This window comes from Leptinotarsa decemlineata, unplaced genomic scaffold, assembly GCF_025532065.1.
Source record: "Leptinotarsa decemlineata unplaced genomic scaffold, Ldec_3_MD MMD2_tig00026354_RagTag_RagTag, whole genome shotgun sequence".
NCBI lineage: Eukaryota > Metazoa > Arthropoda > Insecta > Coleoptera > Chrysomelidae > Leptinotarsa > Leptinotarsa decemlineata.
The window spans coordinates 5429397-5440665 of NW_027412702.1; the positions used below are offsets into that span (position 1 = coordinate 5429397).

An 11269-nucleotide genomic window follows, 5' to 3' on the forward strand; every position below is an offset into this window, starting at 1 on the left:
TTTTTTTTTCAATTTCATCACACCCTCAAATGTGATGCCAGATATACTCTGAATGTTGGTGAACTGATGATAGCAATTTGGAAGAGATTATAATTACAGTGGAGGATGAAATTAAAAAGGCAAATTCTCCATAGTTTAAACAACTACTGATAGTAATCTAGATCTTTGTTGATAACGTAGTATATTATATAACATATTTGAATATAAATATCAAATCTATTAGTATGGGAGCACGAAAAAACATCCTGTCAGCTATTTCAAAGGTGCGACTTCGTTAACTCCTTTTCATAAAAGAGGTGATTTTGGTGAAATTGGTGACACTTGTGAATCGTTGTATTCGTGCCACATGCCAGTGTAGGGGTGTTATCTAGATATATTTGTGAAAGAAATGTATAGTCTGAAGACACTTTCAAATAAAAACTTTTAGCCATTTACGCAAATTTTTCCAGTAAACATATTTGAAACAATTAATTTGTACACGGAGCTTGATCTTATAAAACCAACATACATTTTACATTGATATTAACGTTTTTTTACACCATCAAAAAGCTATTATTTTTTCAATGTATTGTAACGGATTCCTGCAATCAAGTAATTTTTATTTTTACACAATAAATATGAAGACACTTGGTATTTTCGAAACAATCAAAAATCTTACATGAGTGAAGAAGTGAAGTTATTTTTATTTCGGTACACTTTTATTATATCTCTGATACACACGGACCAGTACAAGCATGGCGTATCAAAGTTAGTTTGATATGACAGAAGTTATATAAAAAATGAGGTCAAAAAGCTGATTTATTCACTCGTCCCATTTCCAATAAAAACTCATTTGAATAGTTTCAGATTTTTCATTATCGAATAATTTCACCATAGTCTTTTATTCTAACACTGGATTAATCGAAATTCGAAAACAATTTTTCTTGACTCTCCAAATCAACTAGTATATTTCATTCAAGATCTAACTTCTCAGTGAAAATATGGGGTTATAGTAGTTTAGGTTACATGGAGGGTTGTAGTATTATAGGTAAATACCTAGTGGTTCAAAGTTTATGATAAAAATTGTTTCAAAAAATGTATCATTTTCAAGATTCAAATTTCGAAATATTTCAGAGTGAAATAAACTCAACACAAATGTTGGGAGATAATTCCGGATACGCCACTGGACATTGGGAAGCAGAAACAGAAATTGACCTAATATTGATTAAATAATGTAGTTAACAAATCTTCGAAATGAAATATTACTTTTTCTGATATATAAGTGACATTTTTAATGGTTGTCAAGAGTATCTAAAGATGGTGTTTAGAAAGTATGTGTTAAAAATATTTTTAACTCGATTTTTTTCGATTAAATAGCAATAAACAAAACATAATTATTAAATTTTCAAGGAAGTTTTATTATGAACAATAGATATAGATACAATGAAATTACGTTACAAATGTATTATATACATTAATTATATTACTATTATTATTATTTGTGAACATTAATATGAAAAGTACAATTAGAACAACTGCTGATATATTGATAACTTGCGATGTTGAAGAGCCTTGTAATATATTTGAACTAGCTGAGTTGACAATTTCATGGGCATTAACATTTAATTCTTGAAGTGAAGAGGACTGTGCTGTAATGCTGGAGCTAGGTGTTGGAATTATTCTTTCAGCAATAGCCTTTTTATATCAATCAATCATATATATATATATATATATATATATATATATATATATATATATATATGATGTAACCCTCAGCTACTGTTGTAGACTTCCATCCTCCGTGCTTCTTAATATCTGTTATATTTGTTCCTGATTCTGCTAGCAAAGAAGCAGAAGGCTTTCTGAAACAGTGACCTGTATATTCCTTTGGTTCCGAGAAGTTCAGAAACTCGGCAATGGTAAGGAGCATTTTCCAAACGTGTTTATACCAACTGGATTGGCACTGCATTTATAATTTGAGTATATCAGAAAAAAAACGTTGACGATTGATATAAAAGGGCGTAATGCAAAGTATTTATTAAAATATTCAATGTTTTTTCCAACAATGCAAAAAGAACGACCTATTTTCGTTTTTGTATTTGGAATTTGAACAATCAATGATTCATCCATTAATTTAATGTCTTCTATTAATAAATGGCACAGCTCTTCTCGTCGGCCGTCTCCATATATTCCGAAAATAGTAGCAACTTTTATTATCAAATATTTTTCATCTGGCGCCTCATTTATAAACCTCTGGACTTGTTCAATCGTAAGAACTTTAAATGTGACTTTAAATAAAACGCATAAGCTTTAAACAATACTGTTCTTTGGAAACCGGGTTACTCAGCGTTACCTGACACGGCCACTTCACAGCATATGCGATAACATGAAAATAGTTAACTGTCAAGAGATGTTGAAATGTGTTTTATAGAAATAATAAATGTACCTATTCTTTGGGAAAGAAAGTTTTTGGTTTTCTACTACTTTGGAGTAGTAGAAAGCCAAAAACTTTCTTTCCCAAAAAATTAATCACTCCTAAAAATATAACCCCTTCAATTCAAGTATCAATTCTATTATGAAAACATTGTATGATATTTGTGTTAATATGTGTTGAAAGTAAGTTTCATTTTATTCGTGAAATTTCTCAACTCGCTACGCTCATTTCACAAACTTTTTCACTCACAAAATGAAACCTTACTTTTAACACTCATATCATAAATAGCTATTTTGTACAACTGTCAAAAAACTTGGCATTTCTGCATCTCTATTGATGCGTAATTACTTTTTTCCCGTGAAAAAAGTATGTTTTTCAACGTCAAAAACCGACTGTCTCTCACTGCTAAAGTAATTCACAAAATAAACACGAAATATTAGATTTTCAAGGATTTATTTCCAACAATCAATTATTAATTGATTATTCATCATAAAACAATTTCATTTATTGGAATAATAACTGATAAATTACTTCCAACATAAATTCCCGAAGATGTTTCATGTTACTGTTTATCAGAAACGTTAGATATTTCTTGAAGAGTTGATTTCCGTGACGTTTTGTGAATGTAATATATGAGGCCTACGAAGCAGAACCAAAGACCACCCCCGAGAGTCGCTGTCAGGCGGCTCCGGTAAGTATAAGAATTTCATAAATAGATCTAACACATACATTGTTTTCAGATACAGAAACAAATAGTTCGCGACCAGAAAACACTTGTCTCCGGTTAGTTTAAGAGGATCCCATGCAAAAATTACATACAGTAAAGTCACGGTAGATAAAAACAACAGACGAAGAAAGTACAAGCTCCTTAAGTTTGACTTTCGACCGCAGTAGGTCAGATGTCAATCTTGCTGAAGTGTCCATCAGCAGGTTGAGATTCTAGCTTCTGCACTCAACCCGGGGGGGCATGGGGGGTTTCAGAGACTGAAATCTGCCTCAGTCTTCTCTTTATTTCTAAACTTTCTAGACAAATGTCAAAGGATTCTTGATATGTGAAAAATATCAATGTTGTCGAATGATTTCTGAAACATTTAATGTAGTACAAGGTGTTCTCTCTGAGTCTGATATCGAAATGTGTACTAACAATTTTGATAATTGGAAAAGAAGTTGGTTTAACTTGAGAATTTACAAGTTATTGAGCCAGTTGATTTCTCTGAATGGAGTACACTTATTGATTGTGTCCGTACTGAAACGCGACGTTATTTGGTACGCATATGTGAGGAATTCAAAGTTACAAAAAATCCTTTTATAGAAACTGGCCTTCATCCATTTTCAAAAATTGAAAATTCATTCAGTAAATTAGCTGGTGGTATTCACTTTACTAAACTAGACATATCCAATGCGTATCAACAGATTTGTTTAGATAAGACTTCATAAAAGTATGTTACAATTTCGACTCACAAAGGATTTGATCGATATAATCGTGCTCCATTTGGTATTTTATACAAATTCCAATAAATTCGAGATTCTCTATTAGTAGATTTGAATAGAGTGGTCTGTTTTCGGAAAAATATTCTTAATCACGGGAACAACTAGAGAAGAACATCTTTATCGTTCAAAAACAGTTCTTTCACGCTTACAAAATGCGGCACTTTAATCATCTTTAAGCAAATGTAGCGTTTTTAAATCCAAAATATCATATTTTGGACATGACAACAATAAAGAAAATCATCTAAAGGAACAATTCGTTCAGGCCAGTCTCAACTCCCTACACTGTAGGTTAATGGACTGACACCTATCAGAAAACAACTACTCCCCTGGCTAATACCACGAAGGGCGTTGAATTATATCTGACAAGTGTCAGTGCAGGATTCTTCACAGAAGTTATTCCTTCATATGCTTCATAACTGCCGCAATAGATTTTCAATTATTGGAACACACTTGCAGACCGGTTTCGGGTTGTTTGGCCACTCGTCAGTGCAAGGTAGTGTATATCATCAACATAAAGTCGATGATTTCCGATAATTGAAAATCAAATTTCTTCAGAGTATCATTCCTCGAACCCAGCTGAAGCATACAACAAACAACAGGTTTGTCGTCGCCCCATCTGCCATCGACTTTATGTTGATGATATACACTACCTTGCACTGACGAGTGGCAAATCAGTCCAAAACCGGTCTGCAAGTGTGTTCTAATAATTGAAAATCTATTGTGACAGTTGTATCGCGAACAGCATATGAAGGAATAACTTCTGTGAAGAATCCTGCACTGACACCTGTCAGATATAATTCAACGCCCTTCGTGGTATTAGCCAGGGGAGTAGTTGTTTTCTGATAGGTGTCAGTCCATTAACCTACAGTGTAGGGCCTGAACGAATTGTTCTTTTAGATGATTTGATTTATAGCCAGTCTTCAAGTATGCCCACTGACTATATGTGAAAACAGTAAAGAAGGTTTGCATGCTTCAGACTCTAAAGTGTTCCAAAAGTGAGGATTCATATGTAACGGAACACTGACAACTGACGTAACGTCAAAATCAATTTCAAAACCAACCGCACGCCAGTTTTGAATCAAAATGAATACGTTTCAAATCTTAGTTGATGTGTAGTCATCGTTTCAACGCCAGATTGAATGTATTTGAAACACAGACGAATGCTTTTGAATACATGAACGCCAGAAAATGCCCATGAGCGCCAGAAACGCCTTTAATGTAGGGATGGCACAGAATAAATCACAGAACAGAAGATAAGTCTCTCCTTGCAAAGGATTCTGCCTTCGATCGATTTGTTCAAAAACTATATCCTAATAAAAATACACAGTTCAAGTGGTAGAGTGAAACCTAGAATGAAGATACTCTAGTTATACGATCAGCAGGGCCCAATCACTAATGTGTACTGTGTACTAGGATTAAGTAGATATATATTTTTATAATTGAAGATAAGTGTTCTGGTTCTGGGTATTCTCAGTGTCACCACCGTACGGTGGTGTCACTGAATCTCTTGTCTTGGTGAGATGATATGACATGACCACAGATTATGACATGAGCCCATGAGCGTGCTTTCTGTTTTCTTTCGTTTTTGATTGGGTTGTTATGTATTGTTATTAATATTTTATTTTTCAGAATTTTCCTATTCTTTTGTCATTATAGATAGGGATTTCATTGCGAAAGAGATTTTAATTTAATACAATGCATTGTTATGTGACTAATTGTTCTAGTTGTTATAAAGAGGATGGTGACATTACATTTCACATGTAAATATTTTAAAATATATGTTAAGTAGTTTTTTAATATAACATATATAATAATAACAACAAATGGATCATTCAGGTGTATTGTTTTTCCCTGTATAACATATGTTTAGATAGACGTTTCAATTGAGTGGTCTTAAATGAGTATTGTTTTGATTTTTCTGTTTTAGAATACCATATGACCAAAAGGAGGTCTGGTTTAGGTTGATTGGAAAAACTTTCCACCCTCTCTTGATGAAAAGTGATCAGAGAATATGTTCCAAACATTTCACTCAAGATGATTTTCATTTCACTGACAACAAAAAAATATTGAAAAGTGGAAGAGTACCTAGCATGAATTTGCCTCAAACAGAATCTGTTCACAATGATCCCACAGAAACTCCAAGGATGTAAGTTCTAAAACTAAAATTATTTTAGTTTCCAAATAATCCAATTGGAACTTTTCATACCTGTAATTTTTCTCACTCATCATGGAAAATATGAAAATGAATCAAATGTCATTCGTGATATTAATTAATGATCTTGAAATATAATATTATAAAAACAGTTGCAACAGCAGTAACTCAACATTTAAATTGTATCCATCTGATGATTTTAGAAAAAAGTTCATCAAAAATTTATAAATTCACATGTTGTTGTTTAAGCTGTATCATATGATACAACTATCTATTCAGGTTTTCCAGTTTCTTCAGTTCTCAGCATTCCTAGACCAGTTTCTCTTGAGCAAATCAAAGCCCTGAATGCATCTTGGCTCCCTATAAGGATGAACATTTTTCTCACTATGTCACTTATTTTTGCATATTTTCAACTCTCTTGATAGATTGTTTTCTCTTAATGTTTGAATTGTTTCAGGGCCAATTCTTCATCCACTACTGAAGATGATCTCAGTTCTGCCAAAAATGAGTCTCTAATCAATAAAAGACTATTAAAAATGATACCAGAAATAAATGAACCAAAATCAGGTTTGAGTCCAGCTGCCAATAAATTTGTTCCACAAAGTAGCAGTTTTCAAGATATATTTCAGAGGAAAGTGAGACAGGAAATTCTTACTGATATTGCTATGAAAAGAATGCATTTACAAAGGTAAAGGTATTAAATTCATTACATATAACTTGTACCAAACATAACTTGAATGTACAACAAACGACAATTAAATATCAAGTGTCTTTGAAATATTTTCAAATTTTACATAAATTATCTTGCTTTCTTATGAAAATTTTGAAATAATCAAGTGTAATTAGTTATGTCTCTTTCAAATGATTCATTTGCAAAACATTGAGACTTTATTCATAGCTTGATTCAACTTTCCGAAGTGAAGTGTCCTTGAAATCATTTCAAATTTTACAGAAATTATCTTGCTTTGTCACGAAAATTTTGAAATAATCGAGTGTAATTAGTTATATCTCTATTGAATGATTTATTTACCAGACAATGATACTTTATTCGTAGCTTGATTGAACTTTCTGAAATATTTTACAGAAATAGACTTCTCTTTGCACAATTTTTGGTTATACATTTAAATTATATGGGAATACTGAAAATGAAGTTTCTGAAATAAGTTTTTGGCTTTCCACTTCTCCTTATACAAAAAATGAAAAAACTTTCAAAAGAATGGAAGAGAAGCAACTAAGTTCAAATTGAACTCCCTACAAAGATATGTAGAACATACATAGAAATTTCTCTCAGATAAAGACTGGAAGAAAAAAAACCTTTCAAAACAAGTCATTTTACATGAATATTGATTAACTGAATGAAGAAATTCATTTGGAACAACTAGTTTCCTATGAACATTGAATTACACAAAAAACACCTGTTTCCATTCAGTATGTACTTCAAACATTCATTACGTCATCATGATATGAGCCATACAGTCGTAATCTTGTTAAAGAAATATGTGTGTTTTCGTCTCTGAAAGTTCAAATAGGTGCTGAAGAATGTTTTCAAACGGAAACTTTGACGAAGTACACCCTCAGGATGATCAAGTTCCATGAGAGTGGAATTTTGAAATAATGCTCTCTCATATATTATGTTGTGTAGCGTCCCTGTGAATGCTATTTGTTTAAAATCCATAACGAATGTTTGGAGTACAAACTGAATGATGAGAGTGTTTTTGGTGTAATTCAATGTTCATATGAAAGTATTCATTTCGAAATTATATTTGTTTCATCGTGTAATTCAATTGTTCGTGTGAAACTAGTTATTTCAAGAGGGAAAGCCAAAATGCCATTTTTTCCAAAAATCGATATCTCCAAAAACATATATTCACCTTTCAATCAAGTTTTTAAAGGAAATAATAGATTTTTTTGAATCTATTTTATTGAATGATTTTTGATTTGTCATTTCATAGAGGGGTTTGTGATAAATCTAAAAGGTTTTTATACGATGATGTATCTAGATTAGAGTTGAGTGAGAAAAACCTAAATTATACTATTTTTTTTAATGAAAGCCTCTGAATACCTTCCAGTATATCAATAGGATATTAGTTTTCAACTAATATGATGTGAACATTCCTATCTATGTTTTTCTATGTACTAAGCGTTTTTTTGCCACATTTTATCAAAAATTTTGGTAAAATCAAGAGATATTTTCAACAGTTGCTGTCATATCCTGATAAAGACAGAATCATTGCCAAAACATTATTTGAGGAAAGTATTTTTGTTCAGTATGTAAAAAATAGTTTCAGTTCTGCCTATATATCTTTTATCTATACCTATTCATAAATTGACAATGTTGTTTACTGTAATTCAGTAATACAAGGAAACTTGAATACTTGAGATCCTTTATTAAACAGCATTGCATCGAAAAAGATTTGATTTGATTCAATATATATTTTTATTAGTACATAAACTACATTATTGTATTATGTAACGATTTTTTTTTCATCATAACGGAAATATAGATTTTGTTTAGCCATTGAATGATTATTTTTTTGTGGTGGTTACTTCTCATATTAGGGTTCAATATTCCAACCTCGCACACTGTAACGTAAAATGGAAAAAAACCTGAATTTTTATAGGAATGTAGGCTTTCACGACTGACGTCTATGTTCTGATTGGCTTCCGGGTTTTGCCAGGGTTTTTGGTTATAATCCCCAAACGTTTCAACTGCAACTGCAGCAATTATCTTCAGTGGCGTGATTGAAGTACTCTTCTTGACATGCCAACTGACACCGAAGATGACTGCCGCATTTGCAGCTGAAACGTTTGGGGATTATAACCAAAGAAGATCACGGCAAAACCCGGAAGCCAATCAGAACCTGATTTTTTATTTTCTTATATTTAATTTCAAATACGATAGTTATGTTGAGAAATTATTCAAGGAATTAGAATCGCATAAAACCAATAAATATCATTTTTATTTTGATCAACAAACACATTAGCAGTTTTGTAAGACAAGGTCTGCAAAACTGTTTCATACCAACAATCAGTTTAAACCTTTCTAGTTGAAGATAGAACAGTGTTTTTATTAAGTGAACCGAAGGAAATAACCTCAAAATTATTCTTTTTTTACCTGATATTAATTGATTATGGGTAAGTGCTGTGTTATCATTTATCCTGTATTGATTTTTGATGTTTTTAGAAGTTCACAATTTTAATGGAACATAACAAAAAAACTTCCCAAAACATCTTTCCAAGTTTTTTAGAGCATAAAGTTTACCTCAAGTATAATGTACTAAGGTCAATTTAATTTGCCGATATTTGCCGAATCCAACGATTTTAATTTTTTTATTTTCAGATCTATCACATAATACAATTGTTTTTCTTCCAAATTTGTAAAAATGTGGATAAATCCGAGAAAACGGAATCAATCATTGAGCAAATACTTAGTCAATTCGATTTGCACAATGCTCCTAAAGAAATATTAGCAGGATCAGAGTTAGAATTCATATCATATTCTATAATATTGTTATTACTAATATTATTAATTCCTATATATTTCAATTAATACTACAATTACTTAAAATTAATATTATTATAGCTGTATAGTATACATTAATATACCATTGTTACCTTGTTTTGAGTTGAAATCAACTAACAAAAATGTTAGTTTGAGAATAATTAGTTATTAATGATTTTTGTCCATTATCCCCACTTATTGGTAACACTGTGCCTTGTCGATGCTCTTTGGTTTATTGAACCCTAACATGGGAGGTGATTACCTCACGAAAATAATCATAAAATGATGGAATGAAAACTATAGTTCCAACTGTTTTGATGACAATCATGCGTCGCTACATACCTTAAAGTACTTACTGCGTGACTCAAACTACTGACTAGTCATCCAGTATCTTACAATGTCCTAACCGTTTAGTTCATCAATAAATGGTTCCGATTTTGTATTTTCAGATTTCCAATATCTTTGATGAGAGTTTTTATTTGTTTTATTCACTGAATATTTTGAGACATGTTGTACATTAACTTATGTAGATACTTATGATTGTTATCATCTCAGTTGGTAATATAGTTTTCGTACAATCAATGTATGATTATTTTCATGTCATTATTACCTCTCATATTAGATCTGTTGACAACCTTAGAAGTCTAAAGGTAACCCTTTTTTAACATTTGATCCCTAGCATAGGCTGGGATTCAATATATCACAGTTGAAATGAGACATGGTTTCCTGGTCATTATTAAAATATCAATTTTATTCTGTATCAAAAATTTGAACAAATAATTTGCAAACCTGTTTAAACGATAAATTGATTCATAGTTTGTATTTTCAGTGTTACAAATAAGAAACCTTTGCAGAAAGCCACAATTCGAAATGGAATACAACCTCAGTTTGAGAAAATTTCTCGGGGCAAAAAAGCAAAAGGTTCATTTGGGCATCATCAGATTCCATTATCACCTACAAGATCTTTACTTAAAAGGAATGTACTGCCTCATACAAGATCAATGTCAGAAAAAAAGTATGACTCTCAATTGAAAGAAGTAAAATCTTTTCCAACTCAACCTTCACAAATATTTCTTTCACCAACACATAATCTAGTGAACAATTTGCCTAAAACTATAAAATTTTTGGAGAAATCTTCAGTGGCCTCAATGCCCTCACAAGGTACTCATCAGACACACTTCAATCCATTGAAGCCTTTGCAGCAAATACAAACAGTTCACAATGGAATACAAATCCAACATCATTTTGTAGAGAAACTAGCAGAACCTGATCAAAGTTTAAGAACTGAATTGATTTCTAAGGTCAAAAGTCCAAAAGCTGCATCAATGCATCATCAGCACACTCCACTAGCATCCAAAAGATCTCTACTTGAAAAAAATATCCTGAATAAGGAAAGATTAGGGTCACTAAAAAGTGAAGAACATGTCAGGTCAGCAAATGTGTCTGAAAATTTAAAAATAAGACAGACTCTCAATTGAAAGAGTCGAAGCTTCTTCATACTCAGCCTGCACTTATTTTTGTTCCACCAATTCAGAATCGAGTAAACAATTTGTCTGAAACTGCACAACCTTCAAACAAGTCACCAGTTACTTTGTTGCCCTCACAAAATGCCCATCAAACTTTTGCATTTTCATCAGTTACAAACAAACCTGTAACAACTCCCCTCATCATAATTCCACATGTCACTGAAGCTACGTTAAATAAGATATTT

At 31.8% G+C, this 11269-nt stretch overlaps 1 protein-coding gene across 5 annotated transcripts; it reads left to right on the forward strand.

Moving 5' to 3' along the window:
* The first annotated feature begins 5234 nt into the window (after positions 1-5234).
* On the forward strand, positions 5235-11036 carry LOC111512168 (uncharacterized). Of its 5 annotated transcripts, XM_074184143.1 has the most exons (5): positions 5487-5505; positions 5561-5664; positions 5832-6050; positions 6514-6744; positions 10388-11036. In XM_074184143.1, exons 2-5 carry the CDS (start codon positions 5600-5602, stop codon positions 11034-11036), a joined length of 1164 nt encoding a protein of 387 aa, XP_074040244.1. In that variant the 5' UTR covers positions 5487-5505; positions 5561-5599. The 5 variants fall into 5 exon arrangements, with proteins under 5 accessions (XP_074040247.1, XP_074040248.1, XP_023024037.2 ...); XM_074184146.1 differs by lacking the exons at positions 5487-5505; positions 5561-5664 and adding an exon at positions 5235-5419; XM_074184147.1 differs by lacking the exon at positions 10388-11036 and adding an exon at positions 9397-10361 and having other exon boundaries at positions 5436-5664.
* The last annotated feature ends 233 nt before the right edge of the window (positions 11037-11269 follow it).